This window comes from Limanda limanda, chromosome 17, assembly GCF_963576545.1.
Source record: "Limanda limanda chromosome 17, fLimLim1.1, whole genome shotgun sequence".
NCBI lineage: Eukaryota > Metazoa > Chordata > Actinopteri > Pleuronectiformes > Pleuronectidae > Limanda > Limanda limanda.
In genome coordinates this window covers 14,205,672-14,232,998 of record NC_083652.1, presented here as the reverse complement: position 1 = coordinate 14,232,998, position 27,327 = coordinate 14,205,672, and the positions used below count along the sequence as shown (strand labels likewise).

The window sequence follows — 27,327 nt, the reverse complement described above, 5'->3', positions numbered from 1 at the left end:
CGAATAAAAGTCTGAACCACCTCTGGCCTGTTTGACTGGGCCCATAACCTGTTGCGGTGGACATCTCTGCAGCGGTCTATCCGTTTGCAGTCACCAGATTGGTTAACTAATTATCACGGGAGGAAAAATCAGAGCACCTTCTTCTTTCTTGGTCTGGGAACACGAGACCGTTTATTAAGCGCATGCGCAACAGGTTACAAGTGCACGCGGGCACAACATGCTCCGTGACATCATTACCTGTGCTATATAACATGGCATTGCTCACTCAACACTTTTGCACTGCTGTGCCGTGACCCTGAGTTTTTCCGTTTTTGTGTCATTTTAAACATTTCTTCATCACTCATGCCATCATCCATCTCAGTTTCATCTATATCAATTGGTTCTGGCTGGCTGTCGGTTTTTTTTCTTGCCTGCTCAGAAACACTGTTCACAGCGGGGGTTCCCCCCTCGACTCCCACCTCCGGGAGCGGACTCTCCGGGGCTTCGGAGGCTACCTCAGTCTCCACCCCCCCCCCCCCCCCCCCACCAGAGGAGCGGGAGGCTCTGTCGGCGGAGCCCCGCCAACAGCAGCCTCGGGCTGGGTTGCTCGCGGAAGCTCCCCGCCAGTGGCAGCGGGGGCCGCTGCCTCAGCGGGAGCTGCCGCAGCGGTAGTGACGGCCGGAGTCGCCACAGCCGGGGCCGGGGCGGGGGCCGGGGCCGGGGCGGGGGCCGGGGCCGGGGCCGGGGCCGGGGCGGGGGCCGGGGCCGGGGCAGGGGCAGGGGCCGGGGCCGGAGCTGCCGCGGCCTCCGCCGCAGCTGCCGCGGCAGCTCGCTGCGCTCCACCCTTCCCCGGGCAGGAGCGGGCCAGGTGCCCCTCCTGCCCGCACTCAAACCTAGTTGGTATGAGGATGTTTACGTCCTGAGCGATCATGTTCTGGATGGCAGGGACATACTGTATGTGCCAACCAGAGACTGTATAAATAAAGGTGCCACCCTGAGCTCAGAGCTCATTCCTGTTTGTTATGGAGGCCCAGACCCGAGCTGTGGTGTCCGGCCAGTGGCTTGCAGAGGCCGTCCGGTGCAACCTGGTCGGTCCCAAGCTCCGCATCATGGACACGTCCTGGCATCTGCCCAAACTGAAGCGGTACGCGAAGACCGAATTTGGACAGACTCATATTCCAGGCGCCTTGTTTTTAAAAACTGGTTTCTTCTTATTGTAATTCAATTTTTTTTACATGTTTTTATTTGTATTTGAAGCCCTTTGAGCTGCACTCCTTGCTATACAATTAAAGTTTATTATTGTTTTTTGCTATTATTACAAACAATATTTTCCCTGAGAGGAAGTGGAAGTCCTGCACTTCCCGTGTGCTCCGCTAGGGATCGCAGGGACAGACACTCCGGTTCCTCCAGGCTCGTCATGGCGGCTCAGACCCGAGCTGTGGTGTCCGGCCAGTGGCTTGCAGAGGCCGTCCGGTGCAACCTGGTCGGTCCCAAGCTCCGCATCCTGGACACGTCCTGGCATCTGCCCAAACTGAAGCGGGACGCGAAGACCGAGTTTGGACAGACTCATATTCCAGGCGCCTTGTTTTTTGACATAGTGGAGTGCTGCAACCAGAGCGCTGCGTATGATCTGATGCTGCCGACCTCCAGCCAGTTCTCCCAGTATGTGGGTGACCTGGGCATCGGCAGCGACACGCACGTAGTCGTGTACGACACCAGTGAGTACGGGTCGTATATCGCGCCCCGGGTGTGGTGGATGTTCCGGATGTTCGGACACAGCCTGGTGTCGGTGCTGGACGGCGGCTGGAAGAACTGGCTGGTGGACGGTCACCCGGTCACAGCGGAGAGATGCGTCCCGGAGCGCAGGGAGTTCGGGGCCAAGGCCAATCTGTCCTGGGTGAAGAGCTACGAGGACGTGCTGGAGAACGTGGGCACCAGGCGGGTGCAGGTGGTGGACGCTCGACCTGTAGGCAGGTTCAGGGGGACTGAGCCGGAGTTCAGGGACGGTGAGAGGGTTTTATATTGCAGCATCATTTAGGTTTTTTTCTCTATTTATTATTATAAAATGTATTAAATAATTGTTTGTGTTTTCCTTTGGTTTGGTGGTGTTAAGAAGACGAGGGCATTTCAAGGGAAAATCAGATTCCAGAAGCCTGCCCCACCCCTGGATTCGTCCTTTATTTTAGATTTATTTTTTTGACTGTCACATACGAATAAGAAATATAATAAAGTATTCTAATGTGACAGCCAACAAAATAAGAAAAACTTTTTTATTTTAAAGATTATTTTAAAGAAATTGACAGTGGGCATGAATTTACATGGGCCAATCGGATTTCCAGGGTGTGGCCACATCTCAGGTGTCACCCATGTCAACCTTTTTTGGAGTACACTTTGTTGGCTGTCAGCCTACATAATCAATCAATCAATCAAAGTTTATTTGTATAGCCCATAGTCATACACAAATTACAATTCGTCTCATAGGTCTGAAAAAGGTGTGACATCCTCTGTCACACAACAAGAGTGAGGAAAAACTACCAAAAACAACAGAGTAACAGGGGGAACCCAGCTAAAGTTTTAGTAACATTTTTTATTGATACTTATCACATTAAATGTCACATTGTCACACACAACAACAACCAAAAAAACTATTAACAGGGGAAAATATAGAGGCAGCTCTCAGAAACAGCTAGATTGATCGTTGAGTTTATTACCCAAACATTTTAATATTTCTCATTTCTCTCTCTCACCTGCACAGATACGCTGCCGGGCCATTTCCCTGGTGCGATCAACATGCCCTTCACTACCTTCATGGATGCCAGTGGAAAGATGCTGGAAACCGAGGGCCTGTCTAAAGTGTTCAGAGAGGCCGGGGTGGACCTGGAGCAGCCGCTGTGGACCACCTGTAGTTCTGGTGTCACCGCGTGTCACGCTGTCCTGGCTGCTCACCTGCTGGGCCACCCCGAGGCCTGTGTGTACGACGGCTCCTGGTTTGAATGGTTCAAGAGGGCAAGTCCGGAGCACATCATCTCAGAGGGAGAAGGAAAGAAGGTCTGAACAAACCACATCGGACAGGCATCATCTGAAGAGGGTTTTCACAAGGGGAAGCTCTCGAAAAATATACTCTTTCTGTATCGCACTATAGATCAAATTTGTATTCTTATAAAAAATGTACAATAAATGGTTGCCTGAGGTCCTTGTTTCCGTTTACTCTGTTAAAATAAAACTAGCCCCTGCATGGAGTGAGTAGCTGATTTTGTAAACTTCTCTCAGAAGTGGCGGAACAGACTTTAACTATAGATAGTGCACTCTTATATGTTTAATTACTTTCTTTCTTTTCTGTTTTAAAGGATTTTTTTATTTCCTTTTATTTCATATGTAATTTTAACATTTTTAAACCGTGTTTCTTAAAAACTGGTTTCTTCTTATTGTAATTCAATTTTTTTTTACATGTTTTTATTTGTATTTGAAGCCCTTTGAGCTGCACTCCTTGCTATACAATTAAAGTTTATTATTGTTTTTTTGCTATTATTACAAACAATATTTTCCCTGAGAGGAAGTGGAAGTCCTGCACTTCCCGTGTGCTCCGCTAGGGATCGCAGGGACAGACACTCCGGTTCCTCCAGGCTCGTCATGGCGGCTCAGACCCGAGCTGTGGTGTCCGGCCAGTGGCTTGCAGAGGCCGTCCGGTGCAACCTGGTCGGTCCCAAGCTCCGCATCCTGGACACGTCCTGGTATCTGCCCAAACTGAAGCGGGACACGAAGGCCGAGTTTGCACAGAGGCACATTCCAGGCGCCTTGTTTTTCGACATAGACGAGTGCAGCGACCGGAGCTCCGCGTTCGATCACATGCTGCCGACCTCCAGCCACTTCTCCCAGTATGTGGGTGACCTGGGCATCGGCAGCGACACGCACGTGGTCGTGTACGACACCAGTGACTTCGGGTCGTACAGTGCCCCCCGGGTGTGGTGGATGTTCCGGATGTTCGGACACAGCCTGGTGTCGGTGCTGGACGGCGGCTGGAAGAACTGGCTGGTGGACGGTCACCCGGTCACAGCGGAGAGCCTCGTCCCGGAGCGCAGGGAGTTCGGTGCCAAGGCCAATCTGTCCTGGGTGAAGAGCTACGAGGACGTGCTGGAGAACGTGGGCACCCGGCGGGTGCAGGTGGTGGACGCCCGGTCTGCAGGCAGGTTCAGGGGGACTGAGCCGGAGCCCAGAGACGGTGAGAGGGTTTATATTGCAACATCATTTAGTTTATTTGTCTTTTTATTATTAAAAAGTGTTTCATATGTTTGTTTGTGTTTTCCTTTGGTTCTTTCCTTGCGCAAGAGTCAAGTTCTGTGTTGATAAGAAGATGAGGAATTTTTCGAGTGCCAATCAGATTCGAGAAGCCTGCCCCACCCTGTTGACTGTCACATAAGAATAAGAAATATAATAAAGTATTGTAATGTTATAGCCAACGAAATAAGAAAAAACTCTTATTTTAAAGAAATTGACAGTGGGCATGAACTTCAGGGGCCAATCAGATTCCAGGATCTGGCCACACCCCCAGGTGTCACCATGTCAACCTTTTTTGGAATACATTTTGTTGGCTGTCACATAATCAATCAATCGAACTGTATTTGTATAGCCCATCTGTCTCATAGGTCTGAAAAAGGTGCAACATTCTCTGTCCCTCAACAAGAGTTAGAAAAAACGACCAAAACCCATAGTAACAGGGGAAATCCAGATAGTTTTCATATCAGTTTTCTATTGATAATTAACACATTAACTGTCACATTGTCAAAACTACCATAAAAAACATTACAGGGCAAAACAACGAAATTTCAGAGAGAGCCACATGTGAGGGATCCCTCATTAACAGCTTGATTTCTCATTCCTCTCTCTCACCTGCACAGATACGCTGCCCGGCCATTTCCCAGGTACGATCAACATGCCCTTCACTTCCTTCATGGACGCCAGCGGGAAGGAGCTGGAAACCGAGGGCCTGTCCAAACTGTTCAGAGAGGCCGGGGTGGACCTGGAGCAGCCGCTGTGGACCACCTGTGGTTCTGGTGTCACCGCGTGTCACGTTGTCCTGGCTGCTCACCTGCTGGGCCACCCCGGGGCCTGTGTGTACGACGGCTCCTGGTCTGAATGGTTCAAGAGGGCAAGTCCGGAGCATATCATCTCAGAGGGAGAAGGAAAGAAGGTGTGAACAGACCACATCGGACAGGAAGCTGTTTGTCTGCTGCAACAGATCAAAACCACTAGCTTGTTATAACATCTACTCACTAACATAGGCGGTAGCAGGTTTGGTCAGCTGACAGAATTGAGTGATGAAAGTCTCCTGTGCATTATGCAAATGTTTATTTGGAAACTTGCATAATTTAGAATAATCTACAACTATTCTGAAATAGTCTGTAATTGTTTGTTGAATGGTCGAAGATGTTTTTGATTCATCTTTTGAAATGTTTAGACGGGAGAGGACTGACTCTTGAAAAATATGCACTTTCTTTATAGAATCATAGATGGATGATGTATTCTTATTAAAAAAATCACAATAAATGGTTGCCTGAGGTCCTTGTGTCATTTTACTCTGTTAAAATAAAAGTAGCTCCTGCATGGAGCAAAAACGCCTGTAATCAGTAACTACAGAGTAAATATTGAACTGTCTGAGGAGCTGTGCGGTAACAGGGCAGGTCCTGGTGTGTGATCAATACATTTTTATCTGATCTCATGCAGGACTTAGATTAATTTACAGAAAAGAGAGGATATTCTTTATTAAGGTGGGAATGATCTGTAACTTTCATTAATTCACCACTTGGGTTTGGAGGAATCTGGACTTTGAACTTTCCCTGAGAGGAAGTGAATGTGCTGGACTACAGAGTGCTCCGGTCTGGTTCGCAGGGACAGACTCTCCGGTTCCCCCCTGCGCTCGGAGCTCGTTCCTGTGCGTCATGGCGGCTCAGACCCGAGCTGTGGTGTCCGGCCAGTGGCTGGCAGAGGCCGTCCGGTGCAACCTGGTCGGTCCCAAGCTCCGCATCCTGGACACGTCCTGGCATCTGCCCAAAGTGAAGCGGGACGCGAAGGCTGAGTTTGCACAGAGGCACATTCCAGGCGCCTTGTTTTTCGACATAAAGGAGTGCTGCAACCGGGGAGCTGTGTTCGATCACATGTTGCCGACCTCCAGCCACTTCTCCCAGTATGTGGGTGACCTGGGAATCGGCAACGACACGCACGTAGTCGTGTACGACACCAGTGACGTGGGGTCGTACTATGCGCCCCGGGTGTGGTGGATGTTCCGGATGTTCGGACACAGCCTGGTGTCGGTGCTGGACGGCGGCTGGAAGAACTGGCTGGTGGACGGTCACCCGGTCACAGCGGAGAGATGCGTCCCGGAGCGCAGGGAGTTCAGTGCCAAGGCCAATCTGTCCTGGGTGAAGAGCTACGAGGACGTGCTGGAGAACGTGGGCACCAGGCGGGTGCAGGTGGTGGACGCCCGGTCTGCAGGCAGGTTCAGGGGGACTGAGCCGGAGCCCAGAGACGGTGAGAGGGTTTTATTTTGCAGCATCACTTAGTTTATTTCTCTTTTTATTATTACATTTATTATATATTTGTTTTTGTTTTCCGTTGGTTCTTTCCTTGAGCATAACTAATCTTTTGTATTGCAATTTGCTACTTGTCCAAACTTTTTGACCACTTCAATCAAGATTAGAATGTAAAACTTATTCATAACTTTCATATTTTAAGTGTGATCTGCTCTCATCTGTGAAAAGTCAAGATCTGTAGTGTCAAGAAGATGAGGGCATTTCAAGAGCCAATCAGATTCCAGAAGCTGGCCCCACCCCTTGAGTCATGTCAACTTTTTTTATCAATCAATCCAATCTTATTTGTATAGCCCAGAGGTCTTCAACAGGGGGTCCGTGGAGGTACTGCAGGGGGGTCGCGAAATCTTTGGTTGATAAGACAATTTTTTAAATTTTTCATAATTTTTTTTTTTTTTTTTTTTTTCACGAATTTAAATGTCTTTCAATACACATTAACATGCATCCAACATATTGTGAGGCTGATTTGACCCTCTGCCTGACAACCTCCATCCATCCAAGATTAGATAAATTGTGTGCTACACATCAGGGTCCGACATCTCACTAATGTGGGAGTATGTGTGCGATAAACAGATAGCTTGAGGATTCACTGTCTCTTCTACATGTATGTTTAAAATAAAAACATGAATCTGTGAATTACTTTAATAGCTCAGTGTTGAATGCAAGATGTACAGTGGGTACGGAAAGTATTCAGACCCCTTTAAATATTTCACTCTTTGTTTCATTGCAGCAATTTGCAAAAATCAAAAAAGTTCATTTTATTTCTCATTAATGTACACTCAGCACCCCATCTTGACAGAAAAAAACAGAAATGTAGAAATTTTTGCAAATTTATTAAAAAAGAAAAACTGAAATATCACATTATCATAAGTATTCAGACCCTTTGCTGTGACACTCATATTTAACTCACATGCTGTCCATTTCTTCTGATCCTCCTTGAGATGGTTCTACTCCTTCATTGGAGTCCAGCTGTGTTTAATTAAACTGATTGGACTTGATTAGGAAAGGCACACACCTGTCAATATAAGACCTTACAGCTCACAGTGCATGTCAGAGCAAATGAGAATCATGAGGTCGAAGGAACTGCCCAAGGAGCTCAGAGACAGAATTGTGGCAAGGCACAGATCTGGCCAAGGTTACAAAATAATTTCTGCAGCACTCAAGGTTCCTAAGAGCACAGTGGCCTCCATAATCCTTAAATGGAAGAAGTTTGGGACGACCAGAATTCTTCCTAGACCTGGCCGTCCAGCCAAACTGAGCAATCGTGGGAGAAGAGCCTTGGTGAGAGAGGTAAAGAAGAACCCAAAGATCACTGTGGCTAAGCTCCAGAGATGCAGTAGGGAAATGGGAGAAAGTTCCACAAAGTCAACTATCACTGCAGCCCTCTACCAGTCGGGGCTTTATGGCAGAGTGGCCCGACGGAAGCCTCTCCTCAGTGCAAGACATATGAAAGCCCGCAGAGAGTTTGCCAAAAAAACACATGAAGGACTCCCAGACAATGAGAAATAAGATTCTCATCAGACCATGAGACCAAGATTGAACTTGTTGGCGTTAATTCTAAGCGGTATGTGTGGAGAAAACCAGGCACTGCTCATCACCTGCCCAATACAATCCCAACAGTGAAACATGGTGGTGGCAGCATCATGCTATGGGGGTGTTTTTCAGCTGCAGGGACAGGACGACTGGTTGCAATTGAAGGAAAGATGAATGCGGCCAAGTACAGAGATATCCTGGAAGAAAACCTCTTCCAGAGTCCTCTGGACCTCAGACTGGGCCGAAGGTTCACCTTCCAACAAGGCAATGACCCTAAGCAGACAGCTAAAATAACAAAGGAGTGGCTTCGGAACAACTCTGTGACCATTCTTGACTGGCCCAGCCAGAGCCCTGACCTAAACCCAATTGAGCAGCTCTGAAGAGAGACCTGAAAATGGCTGTCCAACAATGTTCACCATCCAACCTGACGGAACTGGAGAGGATCTGCAAGGAAGAATGGCAGAGGATCCCCAAATCTAGGTGTCCTTGTTGCATCATTCCCAAGAAGACTCATGGCTGTACTAGCTCAAAAGGGTGCTTCTACTCAATACTGAGCAAAGGGTCTGAATACTCATGACCATGTGATATTTCAGTTTTTCTTTTTTAATAAATTTGCAAAAATTTCTACATTTCTGTTTTTTTTCTGTCAAGATTGGGTGCTGAGTTGATGAGAAATAAAATGAACTTTTTTGATTTAAGCAAATGGCTTCAATGAAACAGACTGAAAAATTTAAAGGGGTCTGAATACTTTCCGTACCCACTGTATGTTTATAAATGGCAGTGGCATGGCCACCCTGTACCTTGCACATGTTTAAATTAAAAACATGAATATATAAACCCGTGTAATATTTGAATAGCTTAGTATTGAATGCACAATATCAGGGTAGTTAGGTTTATACATGGCACTAGGCCCAGTTTAATAGTAAACACAATTTTATACAATATATATAGTAGGGGGTCCCTGCTCCATCTCTCCACCTGTTTGGGGGTTGTAGTGGAAAATTATACTGTTCCTGTAGTGCCTGTAAGGTCAACACAGGTTCAAATGTATCTGATCATAAGTTCTTCTGTTTTCAAGTGACCCGGGTTCATATGAGTCATTGAACTGTGTTTGTTCCTGAAACTTTCTCTAAAAATCTATTGTTGGAGATCGTGTCTAGACACTGTCTCGTCAAAGATTCCTGTTTCAAATGCTCAATCTTAAGTTTCTTTATGATGTTATTGATGCTGTGATCAGATGATCTGCCTGTCCACGTGTGCTGTTCATGTGTTTGTGTAAAGTCCCTCTGAGTGTTTTGAGGAACTCAGGGGGGCTTCTTAACTGCCAGTTCCTGAGAGACTCTTCGCACTCTCAAGGAGACAGCCTTGCTCTCAGTTTGATTTGTGTCCAAGGCCTTGTAATAAAATACAGACTAACAGTTTGTTTGATTCACTCTTTATTCCTGACGACTACGTAAAATTGCCATAACAGGGTCGTTGGCCTAAAAAACGTTGAAGACCTCTGGTATAGCCAATATTCATACACAAATTATAATTTGTCTCATAGCTCTTAAAAAGGTGCGACATCCTCTGTCCCTCAACAAGAAGGAGGAAAAACTACAATAAAAACATAGTAACAGGGGAAATCCAGATAACTTTTTCATATTAATTTTTTTGTTTATAATTATCACATTAAATGTCATATTGTCACACACAAGAACTACAAAACAAAAACATATTAACAGGGGAAAACATAAAAACCTCAGAGAGAGCCAGATGTGAGGGATCCCTCATTAACAGCTTGATTTCTCATTCCTCTCTCTCACCTGCACAGATACGCTGCCCGGCCATTTCCCTGGTACGATCAACATTCCCTTAACTTCTTTCATGGACGCCAGCGGGAAGGAGCTGGAAACCGAGGGCCTGTCCAAAGTGTTCAGAGAGGCCGGGGTGGACCTGGAGCAGCCGCTGTGGGCCACCTGTAGTTTGGGTATCACTGCGTGTCACGTTGTCCTGGCTGCTCACCTGCTGGGCCACCCCGGGGCCTGTGTTTACGACGGCTCCTGGACTGAATGGTTCAAGAGGGCAAGTCCGGAGCATATCATCTCAGAGGGAGAAGGAAAGAAGGTCTGAACAAACCACATCGGACAGGAAGCTGTTTGTCTGCTGCAACAGATCAAGACCACTAGCTTGTTATAACATCTACTCACTAACATAGGCAGTAGCAGGTTTGGTCAGCTGACAGAATTGATTGATGAAAATCTCCTGTGCATTATGCAAATGTTTAAATTTGGAAACTTGCATAATTCAGAATAATCTACAACTATCCTGAAATAGTCTGTAATTGTTTGTTGAATGGTCGAAGATGTTTTTGATTCATCTCTTGAAAAATCTTTCAAGACAGGAGAGGACTGACTCTTGAAAAATATGCACTTTCTTTATAGAGTCATAGATGGATGTTGTATTCTTATAAAAAAAAAAAAAAAATCACAATAAATGGTTGCCTGAGGTCCTTGTGTCATTTTACTATGTTAAAATAAAGTAGCTCCTGCATGGAGCAAAAACTCCTGTAATCAGTAACTACAGAGTAAATATTGAACTGTTTGAGGAGCTGTGGAGGGAACAATTCTGTACATAGAAGATGTGTTTATCAACCACATGTTTCCCCCACAACCAATCGGATCATTGGAAATGATTGACGTTCTCTTACTCGTCGAGTTTAATGGTAAATCTCATGCAAAAATTTTGTTAGTGTTTTTACTTTATAACATTCTTAATTATTGAGTTAAGTATGATAAATATACTTCGGGTGGCTAGCTGAAGTATAGATCATCAAACCGGCCTCCCCCGTGTTAATGGATGGGACATGGGCCAAACTTAAATGCTAAAGTACAAATTTTTCTCATACCTCAAAATCAAGCAAGAAGTTCTCACCGGCACCGTAAGTACGGTTATTTCTGCGTAAATGTCTCCGACCCAAACCAAAATAAAACCAGATCAAACTGAACAGACGAGAGACGTGTCTGCTGCCATTAAAATGAGAGACGATTTTGTCGGTAAGATAATTCCCCCCCAAAAAAATCTGCGCTGATTTTCTTCATTAATAATGTAATTTACCTGGAAAGAAGTTGCTCTGTTGTCTGAATTAACAAGATAATTGTCCTGAAAGAAATCTGCTGTTTTTCTGAATTAATAAAAAAGAAATCTTTAAAAACAAAAGAATCTGCTGTTTTTCTGAATTTTCTTAAAAGGGAAAATTATCTCGTTAATTCAGAAAAACAGATCGGATATTTTTTTCCTCAAATGAAAGAAATACGCTTCCGCAATAAACTAGAATTGCACAACTAAAAAAAAAAAAAGCAAAAAAAAAACAAAGATGGCCGCCCATGTGTGACGTGTGTCATTTAGTCGTCCTGTGAAGTGCCTGAAGGTCCTCAGGTAATAAACAAACGGGGGTCCTGTTTCTGGCGACAGTCGAGCACTCGAGGCGTCGCATTGTTTTACAAACTGAGTGAAATAATCTGAAGCAGCAGCGACATCTTCCTCCGTGTGGGTTCGAGGAATGTAGATTCAGTCGTACTTCATCCAGCTGAGCCTTTAGTTCGGAGCCCGGACGTCGGATCGTGTGTTTTAACCCGACAAGCTAACGTTAGCAACACAGGAGCTAACGAGCTGGGCCTCGAACCAACGTACTTCTGACATTTAAGTGAAATAAACAACAGGTGAGTTCTGACTTCCGGGTTCGGATCCGACGTGGCGCAGGGTTTCACTCCTGTTGTTGTTTCCCGGGAGGGATACACGGCCCGTGTCGCCATTGTTGTGTAGTAAATAGTCCAAACGTGTTGTTGTGTATTTGATGGTGAACTGATCGTGAGTTGTCGGTTGGGGGGGCTGGTTTTCCCACAGGGAGGCGTGGATGAGCAGCGATGTCTGGCATTGCTCTCAGTCGACTGTCCCAGGAGCGTAAAGCCTGGAGGAAAGACCACCCGTTTGTAAGTAGAGGTCCCAGTGCACACGTGCTCACTTCCCATTACCATTCAGACCCACTCATTGTTCCTGTGTCCGCAGGGTTTCGTTGCTGTTCCCACTAAGAACCCGGACGGGACCATGAATCTGATGAACTGGGAGTGTGCCATTCCTGGGAAGAAAGGAGTAGGTGTTATCCTGATGTCCAGATCAAGTTTTAAATCGATAATTCAAACATTAAATGTCACATTATTCTTTCTTTTAGTTTTAAGAGTTGGTTATTTCTCCTTATGGTTGTAGTTTTAAAATTATCTTATCTACTCAACATGATGCCGATGGAGGTGGTGGGTGAAAGGTTTGAGTCCACAAAACACTTCTGGAGTTTCAGGCGTAAACTTTGTTGCAGCCAAATCTAAATACAATTGAAGTAAAAGGTTACGCAACAACAGAAACTGCTCCTGTGGTGTCATCCCAGTTCCCCTAAGCCCAGATATTCAAATTCAACTCGAAACAGAGACAATTCCATCGTGTTTTCAGCCTGAATGTTGTCTGTGCTCCTCCTCTGGAGCCACGTTCACAACAAAGTGCGTCTCAGTCTCTTTGCAGTTGTTTAATATCTCAACATGTCCTCGTTCTGTCATCAGACCCTGTGGGAGGGAGGACTCTACAAACTGCGAATGCTCTTCAAAGATGACTACCCGTCCTCACCACCCAAATGTGAGTATGAGGTATGAGTGTGCACGTGGCACACGGTTTCATTTTATTTTGGAGAGCAGGTGTTTCCATACAGATGTCTGCACCGCATGTGGGAAGCTAAACTTTATGTATATTGGCTGAATACAAATATTGAATGTTGCATAATCAAATGAAATAGAGTAGAGTTTACAGTGCAACTATTCCATTATGTAATGGAAGTTATTGATATTCAACAAAAGGAGTATTTGATCAGTGATGTCGGCAAACAGACGTGAGGATGGTTTTATCTCTTGTGTTTTAGAGATAGTGTTTAAAAACCTTCAGGAGATGACACTTCAGACATCCTTCTACTCTGTAAGTTTGACCCTGATCTTGACCAAGACCCCTGTTTTTTCCTGACTGTTTTTTCTCTCAGGCAAGTTTGAGCCACCAATATTCCACCCGAATGTTTACCCCTCCGGCACCGTGTGTCTGTCCATCCTGGAGGAGGACAAAGACTGGAGGCCAGCCATCACCATCAAACAGGTTTTTCCTCACACAACCATGCTTTCATATTTACCTGCTACCTGTTTGTTATTGCCCAGTAAATGAATGTAGCTGAAGTTAATACTGGAAAAACCGTACCACACCTACTGGCCTGTGACTGGAGAACTGTTGCCTGTGTGTTCAGATCCTGTTGGGGATCCAGGAGCTGCTGAATGAGCCGAACATTCAAGACCCAGCACAAGCAGAAGCCTACACGATCTACTGGTGAGTGTATCTGGAGTAGAAACCTGTTTTTTTTTTTTTTTTAGCAGAATAAAAACAAGTGTAACCCGTTTTTGAACCCTCAGCTCTTTTAATGCCATTTCCACATCTGCAGCCTTTTCTCGGTTTCATGTCCGTCATGATTGAGTCAACACACCCACTCGCTCATGGTGATTTTTTTTTTTTGGACATTTTACTTCTGATGAGCCCATATTTTCCAAGAGGGTTGGCAGGAAAATGTGCAGATAAATTTTTGTGCAGTCACAAACTGTTCCTCCAGAAAATTTGGGGACAATACAGTGCATCTATGAAAGCAGCTCTCGAGTTAAATCCTTTAAAATTAATGTTAGCAGGGTTTAAAATGTCTTTCTCTCTATGTTTCAGTCAGAACAGGATGGACTATGAGAAGCGGGTACGGGCACAGGCCAAGAAGTTTGCCCCCACATAGAGTGGGGGGCTGGCCTCCATCCTGCCAGAGCTGCCTGAGCTGATGGTCACAAACAAACAGGAGGCAAGCGACACCTGAAGGACCACTCCAATAAGAATCCAGCTTTGAGTATTATCATATTATTATACTATTACACAGAAGACAGCTTTCTTTCGTTCATTCTCTCTTTTGTTCTTTTGTTCTCTCTTTTAAACAACAATAGATCATACTTTTACCCATCTCGCAGAAATATTTATGCGTTTTAATCCATAGCTGATGATCCTGAACTCTAGATCTCTGCTGTCAACGTGAACTTTACTATTTGTTTACTTTTTTGTATAATTCACATCATCCCCCAGTTTTGTCCTGAGAACTTCAGAGCTCTCTCTCTTGCCTCCATTAGGACGTCAGTCATGGGGCCGTGCTGTAGAAGTACGATTTCATTTCAAAAAGCCTTCTCGGTGTAATGTGGAGTCAGTTCTGGCTGAGAAAGAGTGTTTCTTTAACTTTTCAGTTGTTAATAAAACCCCTGGGAATTTAGCAGGTTGTGTTTCATGAATATGGCATTTATTAAGTGCTCGACATCCCTCCTCTCATCCGATCACATCAGACTTTCCATTAAAGTTGTTCAACGTTGATTTCAAACAAAGCAGTAGCAGTTACGTGGGTAGGAAGTGGCGCTCGAAGGACGAACGGCATATGATAACCTGGCTCTATGGGGGGGTCAGGGCTTGTCTTGCTCCTATGAGCTTCAGTCGTCATGTTATTGCAGTGAAACTAAGAGAAACTTAGGCTTAAGATTCATTTTGTGAATCCAACAGGGGGTGAAACTGTTTGTCAGTTACAGCGATGAGCCCGAGGTCACTCTGACCGCCAGTAAAAATTAATTAGAATAGCTTCCCTAGTTTTCCCTAGTTTTCTTTTATCCTGCAAAGCGTAGAAAATTAATGTCAACATCATAAAATCCAGAAACGAGTCCATCTACAAGTCAGTGTGGCCAAAGGATCGTCATCGGAACGGCCTCTGAAATGAAAAGCAAAAGAAAGTGCACTTGGGAGTAAGCGAAGGCCTGAGATTGTTTTTTCTTTTCTTTTTTTTTTTGCCTCTGAATATATGAGTGCATGTACATAATATAAATAATGACAAATTGTGGAAGTTATGTTTTATATTGTTTTAGCCAGTTGACATTTGTGTGTGGTATTAGAACAAAAACACAATAAATGGCATCAAATTGTGAAATAAAGTTGAATAAAAGAACAAAACAATGTTGTGTATTTTTTTTTCTGAATAAAGTTGTGTGGGTGGAAAGTAAGTAAAATAGGTGGTGGTAAAGTGTTACACTCATTGGCCCTTTACTGTTTTCAATTAGCATTTTACCAGAGGGTCAAGTCATTACTATCTTTTTCTTTTTCCATGGACGATACACAATTCATAAATCCCTCTGACCTCACCTCGGTTTGTTCACTCTCTCTACACTTCAGTTCTTCTAACCGGCGGCTGCTGCTACTCTCGGTAACCAGAGCAACACTAGAGCCAGAGGGAGGTAGAACATCACTGTTCGGGCTCCACAGCCGAACAGCCTCCCTCTGTCCATTAGCAAAACTACATCTTTATAGACAGCTTTTTAAAAATAGTTTTTTTTATTTGGTCTCCTGCACTAATTTGTTTAAATTTCTATTTGCACTGCATGCATTCTCTTTTTTTATGTCAGTCACATGTTTTAGATGTGTAATGTAAATTAAGTTTAATAATTATTATATTGGAGTTTTGTTTTATCCTCATAGTATTAATCCTTTTTATTTAAAGCAGATCTTAAGTGGAGAGCATTTATAAATATGTGTGTGTGTTTCTCAGTGAATTCCAAAGTCTCTGATCAAAACAGATGAAACTAAGATTTCAGTCTCCGCTGCTCTTTAAATGTTTCCTTGACATTGAGATGCCACTGAATAACATGTTTTTTCTGTGACCAAGATATTGCACAAGTATTTTCAAATGTCAACATTTTTTTTACTTCGTTTCCCCCCTTTCTCAATTTTTCTTCTTTTTTCTCTCTCTCTCTCTTCTCTCTGTCCGAAACCCGACGCCTTGCTCTCGGGTGTCTTGCACGACATTCTTAAGAAATCTAACACCTTTTGTTAAGCTTTGCACCCCCTGTGGTTTCTCTCGCTATGACCTCAGTGGGTCAAAAACACAAACAAGTGGTGAAGGCTCAGGTGAGAAAATAGTTTTTTTTCTCTCTTTGTGTTTTAGGTTGGATCATAACAGTTCTTTTGTTATTTATGATTTCCTCTGAACTCCTCTGTGCTGCAGGTGAGGGCAGTAAAAAACGCCCCCGGTGCCACCTCTGTCACTGCCTCACTATGCTGATCCTGGATCTGCCTCCTCCAGGCTTCACAGCTATCACAGCATGGGCCGCTGTCTCCGCTCCAACGTATTTCCAGGTCTGTGCATCAGTGTCCAGCCTCTGTTGACTCCCTGCTTCCTAATCTTCTGCTGCTCTGCCTGGAAACATGTTTTTATAAACAATATTACAGCCTATTAACATGTTAGCCTCGATCTTATAAAAGGTGTTTCTGTGACGCAATGGGACATTACTACTATAATGGTCAATAGCCAAATAATGAAAATATAAAGACATAGTCCTCGTCTGCAGTCCTCCAATCCTTATTGTGTCTCGAGTCCTCAGGTCAGGGACGTGGACTCGACACAAAGCGACTCAGACGATGCACAGTCCCGTCTCCTGTCCTGGCTTGAATAAGCCTTGAACAAAATTTGAAACTCACAATTTAGTACTACTGAGATGGCACTTTGTAGTTTTGCTTTATTTTTTAAGAAATTGTGCTTTCTTCTTTGAAAGCACAATTCTTCGATTCACGATTCTTGTTGTTCTGGGTTTGTACCCTCGGGGTTGAATGCACTTATTGTAAGCTTAATGAAATGTAATGTAATGTGGCTCTGATCTGAACTGATCAGCTGTTGGACAAGTGTATTATATTATTTTTTTCTTAATTATGGTTATTAACTGTAGACGGAGGAGGTCAAAATGTATATACTTGCCTCTTTATTTCTATTTTTTGAAATATTTTGGAAACCTATACATGCTTAAACATCTGGATGTGAACTTATTCAATATGAGGATGTTAAAATGCAGATATTAGAATATTACTGAGCCTCAACTCAGCCTCAGTGTCTCATTAGTCTCTTATCCCATCTTTCCATCAACCTGCTGAACCCTCCTCCTCTAGGTGCTCCTGTCAAATGGAAATCCCTCAGCCAGGACTCCTACATCAGCCCCCCTGTGACTGCCTGGCCCCCCGACCCCCGTCTCTGGTACGGACACAGGACAGATGAAATTGGTGAGTGTCTCTTTAATCTATTTAATCCAGCTGCGTTTGTTATGATGTTGTTGTTGTTTTTTTAAAGACGTGTTTTTCTACTGTGCGTTGCGGTGGCTCATCTGCAGTCCAGTGGACAGAGAGAAACATCATGAACCAGAAGCTCAGCAAGATACTGACGGAAATGGAAAAAAGGGGCACCGCAAAATGAGGTCCTACTTCCTACCCCGAGACCACAACACACACTACACCCTGATGATTCACACCTTCAGTTACTCTGGAAATGCAAAAAAACAAAGTGTGACCCGCTACCGTACATGTTGTTTAGCTGCTGCTTAGCCATAAAGGATGATTATAACTACAGACTATTTGCTATAATAATTTAGCTGCTACAGAGGGTCAGTGGCATTATGGTGTGTGTGTGTGTGCATGGATATAAATAGACAAATATGAAAAATAACTTTGTAATGTTATTTTTAATAAACTCTGAGAGATGTTGTTTTTCCGAGCTGAGAAGGAAATAGTAATGAGTGTAAACATAAATCACACAGTCCCTTCTGGAACTAGAAGTACAGGCGCTGCACCGTGGAAGCTGACGGCAGCTGAAGAGTTATTTGAGGCTGTGTGTGATGTGTAGCAGAATGGAGGTGGTTTCAACACAAACCACTGAAACTTGCTTTTTGTCACAAGCTGCTGCTTCTCCTCTCAGGTCAGACCTACATGAAGAGTCTGTAGCATCGATGATAAGTATCAGAAGTTTGAAGGATTCGCGCCACGATGTTATATTGTTAATGCGTTATGTTACACTGTACAACCCTCTTTTACTTGTTTTCAGGCATCTCTCAATACTTTACAATTTATGGCTAAGCTACGGTCTTGCAAGTTCAACTGTACTTGTGTAAAGTGCAATTTTCCAAATCTTGGCAATAAAAAATGTATAATGCACTGTATTCATATAGAGGTTTTCAAACTTTTCAAGGTTGGAAAAAAGAGTATAAATTTAAATCAGACAAGATAAGTGAATAAACAACTGTGCTAAATAAAGTAAAGATAAAAAGAAGAGAATATGGCAACAAGGAGATATAACGGCAGGTGGAATTTAAAAGAAAGTACAATGCACTTAAAAGTAATCTCAAATGAAATAGATATGTCCTGGATTGATATAAAATTCTATTTTAAAAGAACTTGTATACAAACAAGTTATTAAGAAAAAAAATACAAAATAGAGTGGATCAAATTAATTAAAAGCACAATACATGTAAATGATGGAGTTAAAAGATGCAGTGGACAAAAAAAAATCAGTGATAGAGTTTTTCATCTATACCTATTTATTTTCTCATGTATTTATACATCTAACATTTATATGTGTTGATGTGGTCAGGTCAGTTTCTCCGTTGAGTCGGTGAACTGTGAGCAGCTGCTGTAGTTTCACCTTCTCTTGATTCTTTTTAAAAGAATAAAACTTCAGATTTGAATGAACATTTCATTTTTGTTATTGAGCTTCAGGTTGTAAAAGGTGAGAATCCTTTGTCCTCATTTTTTTATTATTTTTCTCACCTCTACACCACTGAGCCCCCCACCCCCCCTCTCTGTGGTCTGCTGATGGAGACTCTTCTTGTAAACATCTCTGTGCTCGTCCTCCTGCCTCAGACATGGCGGACTTTGACCTTTGAACAAGCGCTGCACGGTCTTCTTCCTCCTGTACAACCTCTGCACACACACCCACCCCCCCGCTGCGCTTGTCTCTCTCTCTCTCTCTCCGCCGCTGGCTGATGCTGACGCCTCGCTCGCTGCAGGAACTATGGGGGTGGCGGGGGGGTGCTCTGGCCTTACTGCAGGCCTGAACCTACCCAGGCACCCAAACCATGCAGGCACGCTGACAGCTGAGTTCACATATGTATATTGTGTTGCAACCGGTTGTTGTATGCGTGAATGCAATGTGGTTTACTGTTGCACAATAGCCTTTACTTGAACTTTGAGACCGAGATAAACACCTTTAGGTACTAGAGCATAAGCACCTCACCCCCCCACTCTCCCCCTTATGCATCATCTGCAACATGGCTCTTTTTTTCCATACAGACTTTCTCTGGCATTTCAGTTTCGTTTCAAGATTTCCAGACCGAATGCATGAGTCTATAAGGACACATCATATGTGGAGAGCTTGATGAGTAAGAGTAAAGTCTTTTGGACTCTGTGTTTTGTGTTCACCTTTATTATTTGGCCCTCAGCCCCATAATTTCTCAACTTTACCGAGCACGATATCGTTGAACCAGGAGTTACTGAGTTATCACTGAGTAAGATGATAAATAGGAGCAAACCTAAGTTGTGTTTTCCACCATACTTTAAAGGGGAATTCCAAAATGTTTCAATCTGGGCCATATGTTCTTAAACACGGGGTTGCATTGGCTCCAATGTAATCTAATGGGAGATTAAACTGCATGAAATGTCAATTAAACAGACTTTTTTTCACCGGGAAAATATTTTTATTTGACTTTTCATCGACCGTCGCAATTGCCCCATAAGATTGTAATGTCTGTGTCATGGCTGCCAAAAGAGACTATCCTCCCTATTGCACAAAGAAATATAAATAACCTTCATCTTAAATTACTCCCTTCTACTGTCCCCTTCCTCTGTATCTCCTTGTCGTAAACATGAGCTTTATTGATGAACAGTGATGGACACAACAAGCAAACTGACAATTAGAGGAACTCTGTGGCTAGAACAGTTTCTGATTGACCTTTGAGTGAAAACACGACTGCTGCTTTAACTCCCGACCCTCTTTCCTCTATAGAAGACTTTACGTGTGTTCGCAGTGGTTGCGGCTGTAACAGGAGTGGTTTTGTGCCGTACAACTTTTGTCTTACGTGTGTTTCATCTTAAATAACCCCCATGGTTGTAAGTCTGCCATCTTTTGCCTCTTATATCCTCTGATTCTTCAGTTTCAGCTGAGTTTTATTGGCATAAACTTCCCTTCACAGGACAAGGTGCAGGTTTCTTCTTTATACAACCCACTTTACATTCTGATTGAAACAGGATGTGGTGTTTCTGCTTTGTATTTCTTGTTTTCAGTACAATTATTACGTTTAAAGCCATGATGGGGTCCAGGTCGAGCTGCTGCATGGTGCAGAATGTTTGGGCTCTGCGGTACAATCTGCAAATACATACGACACAACAAGGAGTCAAAACACTTCCAAGGATCCAGAAAAAACAAACAGTTTAAAACAGGGAATCAAATCACGTTTCAGCTCATTCCATTTTAAAAGGTGCAGATTATTCCTGAAGCCTCATCAGTGGAGTTTTATTAATGACTAACATATAAGATGACTGTGAGTAATTTTGTCCATTGTGATGAAAGATTTAGATAAAGTTCAGGTGCACACACACCTTGCCCCCCCCCCCCTCTCTCTCTCTCTCTCTCTCTCTCTCTCTCTCTCTCTCTCTCTCTCTCTCTCTCTCTCTCTCTCTCTCTAGCTCTCGCGCTCTCTCAGCTTCAACACACAGCTTCGATACAGAGCTTCCTGTAAGCCCCAGACACACCGCTGTGGTTAAAAGTGAAAAAAATGTCGCTGGGCACTTATAAGAAGAGAGCAAAGCGAGAATGAGGAGACGGAGGGATAAGTGTCAGTGTCAGAGAGAGAGAGAGAGGTAGAGATGTGCCACTAGAAGAAGAGGGGACAGACAGACAGAAAGAAAGAAAAGGGGGAGATACAAAAACAGAAGAATAGAAAATCCCCCAAGTCATCGGTCAAGCGGAGACGAGGACAATGTTTTCCCTCTCTGGGACGCCCTGCTGCCTCTACTGACCAAGACCAATGAGGTAGTGTTTCACCTTCTCTTCTTATAAAATAAAATTTAAAGAATGATGTGAATACCAGTCTATATTTTCATGTATTTGAAAGTTGAATGCACGTATAACTTGTATGTTTTTACACCTTTTAGCCGTTGCAGGTGTAATATGTCGATTTCCCGATCGGCTTGTGGAATTATTTTAAAATCATGAATCATCATTTGTACTGATGCAACTTTCGCAAAGTCCCACTCAGTTCAGAAGTTGGTAGAAAAAACGCCCAGCGATGATTGATGACTCAAACTGGAGACAAAATATGAAGATGATAGTTTCTCTTCTTTGGCTCATGTGTCTACGTGAGGATTGTAAATGTCCGTTCTGCTTCTATTCTTCACGGTTTCATTAGCAGACAGTTTATAATCAGCCACAGTAGAATACATCACATATTACCAGTATGGCTGACAGGAAGCTGTTACTGTGACTCACATTTAATAGAGCACCGGCACAGGTGCCCGTGTTGTACCGCCGAGTTTCACTACTGTCATCTTAAAATGAGTATTTTGCTCAGTGTGGATCTAGTACTGTTTTCGCTGAACAAAACTACGACTCTATGCAGATGACGGTTGCTTATTCAGTTTCAATAAAACGACTTTCAGAATAGATGCAGAAACAGGCGAGGTAGTTATCAGCCTGCCCGAGCTCTCACAACTGTCACTTTGAGTCAGAGAAAAGTTTAAATAACAATAATCCAGTTCCTCAGAACAGTTTTATCACATTTCTTCTTTATAAGGTCCACTTCCATTTTTTCAGCATTTGTCTCTTAATATAGTTTAATGTGTTAGCGATTGTTTGTGATGTGCATAAAAGTTTGATGATCTCTGTTTACAGTCATATTGTTGTCATGGAGATGCTGTGGCCCCTCCTAGTCCTGCTTTCAGCCGGCGCAGCCCACTCCCACAAAGAGTCACCAAGTAAGAAGGTTTTTACAGCCTGTTTGAATATTAACTTATTGGAAAACCTATTGTTGTGAGTCCATCTACATTGTCATGCATCTAACTTCTCTCTTCCTGTCTGTTGTTGTGTCTGTTGCTGTGTCTCTGGAGCTCGAGGACTCTCCTGCGTGAACGACTTCGTCCGAAACGTCAGCTGCACGTGGAGCAGCTCTCCGGTGGCTCCTGGTGTCGACTGTTGGATCCATGGTACAAGGATTGTCCATAGACCAATTCGCAGAAAAATTATGTAAGACGTTACAGATATATTATTTAACTCTGCCAGTGAAACGTGTATTTGCTCAGGTGCTTCCATGAGAAGTTGAAAACTTGATAACATCACCACTGTCTCAAATCTGGAGGATTCATTGGTCATTTTCTGTTGTTTTATTTGTATAATTAGTCGGAGCTGCAAGCTGAAACCTCACGAATCGTCTCCTCCAGGCTGTACGTTTGCCTTCGAAGATCACGTAAGTCCCCAATATGTGTTATTCATAAGGCATGTTCATATCTTTCCCTTTAGAATCTCTAAAGTTGATCATTGTTATTCTTTCTTCCGTCATGAGAAAAGTGTTATCAGGAAGAGACGGCCCTGACATATAAAACAGATCCACATTGTTGAGAAGAATCTGCTGCTCGTCAGTGGAGAAAGTGTTCAGGAGCCCGTTGATGTCTCATACTGAAATATTTATTGAAGCTTGGCCATGGAGAAAATCCAAATTCATCAATACAACAACTGATATTCTCTCATATTCTGAAGTCTCATTTCCTGTAGTCACAATTTAAACCCCTACAGATCTTTTAATCTGCTAGTTCCTAAACAATCAGTATTTCCTGCCCACGCAGTTTCATATCTGTGGTGTCTAGGGAGCGAAGCCTTGGACCTTCGCCAAGCTCCATAGAGAAACCCCTTACTGACCTTCACATGCTATTTCCTTCTTTTGTTATGGATGTCTATAGGATTTCAACCGTTATGAATTCAGCAATATCAGCTTGGAGTGTGACGGCAAGTTGTTGGAGAACCTTACAAAGTTTGAGCCATACAAACACAGTGAGTAGCTTTTACATCTTCAGTAAAAACTGTTAAACCTTTGAGTTGATCCTGAAACTTTGGAAAAGTAGATTGGTCAACTGGTATCTGTGTGTGTGTGTGTGTGTGTGCGTGTGTGTGTGTGTGTGTGTGTGTGTGTGTGTGTGTGTGTGTGTGTGTGTGTGTGTGTGTGTGTGGCACGTACAGTTAAGATGAATCCTCCAGGTGTTCCTGTCGTCAACAGCACTGTTAATGAGACCTTCATATCATGGAGTCGAGGCAGTCCTCTCTCTGGCTACATCATAGCCTTTAACTTCCACGTTCAGATCAAACTGAAACAGCAGATGTGGACGGTGAGAGACTATCAACGATAACAATACAACACTTATTTGTGACGTGCTATAAGAGCGTCTACCTATTAATTGCACAGACATCTGTCCGTGGAACGCATACCTCGAACCGTTCGTCTTATTTTGTGCCATTTGGATTTGCGATATGTTCAATATTGTTAGCAATTGAATAAACAGGTGACCAGCATCTGTAATTTTATTGTTTTGATTTCACCATCAGGACACAGACATTCACACGAGTCGTTGGAGCTGATCTGCATCATAACAGCAATATTTATAGAATCCTTTCCTCTTTGGGAATTTGTCTTCAAAGTGAAAGCACAAAACACCTCATCCTCCCATTCCAAACATGAAAGAGAACCAGTGGTAGTCTTCAGTGGTTTAGTTAGTCCAGTCTGGGCTGATGTAGAGAGGACCCGCTCCTGATGTAGATATAAAGTTTTTAAATAGAAAGGAACCATTCTAGTGTTAAGAAAACAACAATTTGTACAATTTAAATGAAATACACTAGTGAAAACATCACTAGGATTAATTTACATTAAATTTGCTGGTTCATTCCCTTTGTGATTTGACATGGTTTTATTATTCATTTTAAAAGTGACAAATATTCAAAGCATGTATGCATGTTTTTATACCTGTAAATATCCACTTCCACTCTCAATGTTGCATGTTTATGGAGTATATTTGTCTGCAGCATAAAAGGTTGTGCTTGGTTTCACACGTATCTCGTACAAAATAAATGCCACTGAACCAACGCTGCTAATCCGGCTGTTAAATCACACAAATCACTTGAGACTAATTCTAGTACTGTGCCAAATTTTGTTGTGTTAACAGGAGGTCAGTAATTTGTCCACACATGAGCAGCACTTAAAAATACCTGGTCGGCAGCCGAAGGGCCACTACCAGGTCAGAGTGAGAGTCAGTCCCGGAGGCAAGCACAGCGGCCACTGGAGCAACTGGAGTCCCACAACATCCTGGACCATATCACACGGGCAAGGTACCAGCATGAGACTCACGCTCCACACCAGCAAACGAGAACAGTTCCCAATCCCGGGCAGGAAAACCAACATGTGGGGCTGTGGCCTCGTTTCACTCACTGGAATATCACCTCTCTGTTTCAGATTTGCTTCTGCCGAGGACGCAGCTGATAATGTGGGCAGTGATGTTGCCCGTGGGTTTCCTTGTCGTAGTTCTGGTCTTTTATTTGAGTTGTGTGCACAAGGGGTGAGTAAACTGTGCGTTGGTTTGTGTTTGCATCACTGACTTTTTAAAGATGGGCCGTGTTTCATCCCACTGTGCAAGAATTAAACCACAATATCTTGGATAACGGTGCTGCACTGCATCCATTGATATTTGCAATTATATAAGATGAGTAAACACTGGCTAGGGTCGACAGATGGAAATTAGCTTGTAGAGCTAACTCTGGCTGATCTAGAATATCAAAGAAACAAACACACAGAATGACAGAAACCATCTTTGGTTAAGGAAAAAGGTTCGGAGTGCATTCTGACTTTTTAGTTCGAGCCATGTCCCATCCACCTACATGGAAGAGGCTTGCTTTATGACCTGCACTGCAGTCAGCCACCAGGGGGCAATCCAGATGTTTTGGGGAATCGCCATGTCGTAGATCTTTTTATATGCTCTGGTGTTTCTTATATAATTTGTTCTCTTCAAGCTGCTGCAGGCGTCTCAAAGTGAAGCCGGTGCCAAACCCTTCCAACTACTTCCACAGCGTCCACTCTGTCCAAGGAGGAAATCTTAAGGTAAAAATAAACTTATCTCTACATCTCAAAAACCTGCTTCAGTAACTGCAGGTGTTTTCACAAAATCTATTTATAAGAGCAGAGAGTTGCAGCCGCAGTCAGTCACAGATTAGAGAAATTCGCTTTTAAACCACAGAAAAAAAACAGACTTTTTGTTGTGGTTTGTTGCTTGAATTCCAGGCAACACTGACGCACACACACAGACACACACACGCAATCCGAAACAATTCAGAATCAGGTAATGTTCTCTACTGTCGTGTGTTTTTTTTGTCTGAATCGTTTCTTCTTCCTCAGAAATGGCTGAATCCTCTGTCAGCTCCTGAATCGTACTTCATGGCTCAGCCAGGCGATCACATCTCCCCGGTGGAGGTGTGTGAGGGCTGGGATTCTGTCCCCCCCGCCTCTCCTTCCTCCAGCTCCACTATCGCTCTGCTCCACATCGGGGGTTTCCCCTCTGCCGGTTCTGACTCCAGCAAAGTGGTGGACGACTCCTCCTCCTCCTCCTGCTTCTCCAACATGGGCTACTTCATGTCCAGCACCTCCAGCAGCGTGGCTCGATCTGACCCCAATCCCATCTACTTCACCTACCAGGACGATTTCCACAACCTGCACCACGAGCACCGGCTTCGCCTCGCCCTCTGCCCCTCCCTCACCTCCTCCTCAGCCTACGAGCGTCTGAAGAGGGAGCCGCAGAGCCCGGACTCGGGCTTTGGCATCGGACAGGAAGACGAGGAGGACAAGTCGGACGGGACGAGCATGGCTGCAGAAGGGGACGAGGTCTCAGATGATCCCCCGAGCTCACCTCCTTTTATCCTCCCTCTGCATCCTCCTTCCTGGCTGTGCCTTCCCTCCTCTGCCCTGTCCCCTCCTCACCTCCCCGGTCTCAATAAGATATGCCCTGATAGCCAAGTGGAGGATGAGGAGGAGGAGGAGGAAGAGGAGGAGGAAGATGTGTACAGTGACTTCGCGGCCTGGCCTGTGGCTGGCCCCATGTGCAGGTCGTCCTCCATGTCTGCCGAGCCTTGTAAACGAGGCTATCTCACAATCAAAGAACTACAGACCACATTCAGCAATAAATCTATCTGACAAATTCCAGGAGAATCCCCGAGTGAACATTTAGCATGTGATCTGTGTATTCTAGTTTAAACGTGGAGCACTCATGTGCAGTTTCAGCTGAGAGACTTGCTGCTGCTGCTCTTCTCGAGCTGTATGTGTTTCCGTTGCACTCGTTGACATCTGTGTAGAGACCAAACAAAATAAAAGCTCTGGTAGAAATGGGTCACCCATCACTTCCTGTGTCAGCGTGGAACGAGGGCTGTGAGGTGGGCACATGAGCCGGTGTGACAGAGTGTGTGAAACGCCCCCATGTGTGTGTGTGAGTGTGCGTGTTGTTTCAAGTGTTTACATGTCCTGTCAGGTGGTCCTGGAGGTATGTGTGTGTGTGTGTGTCTGTGTCTGTGTGTGTGAGTGTGTGTATTAGAGTGTGGTTTGACATTTAACTCAACCAGTGACATCCGTTCACCTCACAGAGAACAAGCTCTTCATCAGTGTCTTCTTTCCATTTCACAACAGCTTCGCACACCACATCACGTGTCACTGTACTTGACAACATGCGTTAAGTATCCAGTTGTTTCATCTAAAGATATTAGATGAAATAAATGATTAAAAATGGTTATACCTCTTTTTTTAAAACACGGGTAAACACTGTGTGAAACCTGCGTCCTCTGCCGTCGTTTGACCAGTAAGAGAATCCGTTCCCATTCAGACAAAAGTCAAATGTATAATGGGTGTTATTGGGTTTTTTGACCATTGGAAAACAAACAAGACAAAACATCCAGCTACTGTTTTCCAGTCATTAAGAAATCACTTCAAAAATTTGCCTCTGAACAAATCCATCGTCTGAAACTCATCTGCTACTGTAGAAGAAAAAACTGTTTTATGTTTGAGTTAAAGTGAAACGACACTGTGAATCGTGGTCACTGGCTCAAACCAAACACATGCTAACTTAATACACTGACATGTCTGCCTGCAGAGAGGGATTTAGAACCACATGGTTGTACTCATACTCTTGTTAGCACTGGAAAAAAAATAACTATTTCAGATCCGCGTGAGTCAGCTGTCCATCCTCTTTGTTACACCACAAGAACGCTTTAAGGTTTGAT

At 43.9% G+C, this 27,327-nt stretch overlaps 5 protein-coding genes across 6 annotated transcripts; all 5 read left to right on the top strand.

Moving 5' to 3' along the window:
* Positions 1–1,340: 1,340 nt before the first annotated feature.
* On the top strand, positions 1,341–3,169 carry LOC133022785 (thiosulfate sulfurtransferase-like). The gene is made up of 2 exons (XM_061089683.1): positions 1,341–1,985; positions 2,735–3,169. Exons 1-2 carry the CDS (start codon positions 1,397–1,399, stop codon positions 3,031–3,033), a joined length of 888 nt encoding a protein of 295 aa, XP_060945666.1. The 5' UTR covers positions 1,341–1,396; the 3' UTR covers positions 3,034–3,169.
* A 401-nt stretch (positions 3,170–3,570) lies between these two features.
* Positions 3,571–5,535, top strand: LOC133022787 (3-mercaptopyruvate sulfurtransferase-like). Its single transcript, XM_061089686.1, has 2 exons — positions 3,571–4,198; positions 4,875–5,535. The coding sequence occupies exons 1-2, from the start codon at positions 3,610–3,612 to the stop codon at positions 5,171–5,173; spliced, it is 888 nt and encodes a 295-aa protein (XP_060945669.1). The 5' UTR covers positions 3,571–3,609; the 3' UTR covers positions 5,174–5,535.
* Positions 5,536–5,778: 243 nt separating this feature from the next.
* LOC133022786 (3-mercaptopyruvate sulfurtransferase-like) lies at positions 5,779–10,584 on the top strand. The gene is made up of 2 exons (XM_061089684.1): positions 5,779–6,504; positions 9,910–10,584. Exons 1-2 carry the CDS (start codon positions 5,916–5,918, stop codon positions 10,206–10,208), a joined length of 888 nt encoding a protein of 295 aa, XP_060945667.1. The 5' UTR covers positions 5,779–5,915; the 3' UTR covers positions 10,209–10,584.
* Positions 10,585–10,701: 117 nt separating this feature from the next.
* On the top strand, positions 10,702–15,170 carry LOC133022783 (SUMO-conjugating enzyme UBC9-like). 2 transcript variants are annotated; one of them, XM_061089682.1, is made up of 7 exons: positions 10,702–10,800; positions 11,982–12,067; positions 12,144–12,227; positions 12,686–12,758; positions 13,153–13,262; positions 13,408–13,487; positions 13,869–15,170. In XM_061089682.1, the coding sequence occupies exons 2-7, from the start codon at positions 12,002–12,004 to the stop codon at positions 13,930–13,932; spliced, it is 477 nt and encodes a 158-aa protein (XP_060945665.1). In that variant the 5' UTR covers positions 10,702–10,800; positions 11,982–12,001; the 3' UTR covers positions 13,933–15,170. The 2 variants fall into 2 exon arrangements, with proteins under 2 accessions (XP_060945665.1, XP_060945664.1); XM_061089681.1 differs by lacking the exon at positions 10,702–10,800 and adding an exon at positions 11,500–11,797.
* Positions 15,171–20,871: 5,701 nt separating this feature from the next.
* On the top strand, positions 20,872–26,440 carry il2rb (interleukin 2 receptor, beta). Its single transcript, XM_061090255.1, has 10 exons — positions 20,872–21,063; positions 21,922–22,004; positions 22,137–22,272; positions 22,426–22,492; positions 22,983–23,073; positions 23,260–23,405; positions 24,237–24,399; positions 24,524–24,626; positions 25,078–25,165; positions 25,460–26,440. The coding sequence occupies exons 1-10, from the start codon at positions 21,059–21,061 to the stop codon at positions 26,249–26,251; spliced, it is 1,674 nt and encodes a 557-aa protein (XP_060946238.1). The 5' UTR covers positions 20,872–21,058; the 3' UTR covers positions 26,252–26,440.
* The last annotated feature ends 887 nt before the right edge of the window (positions 26,441–27,327 follow it).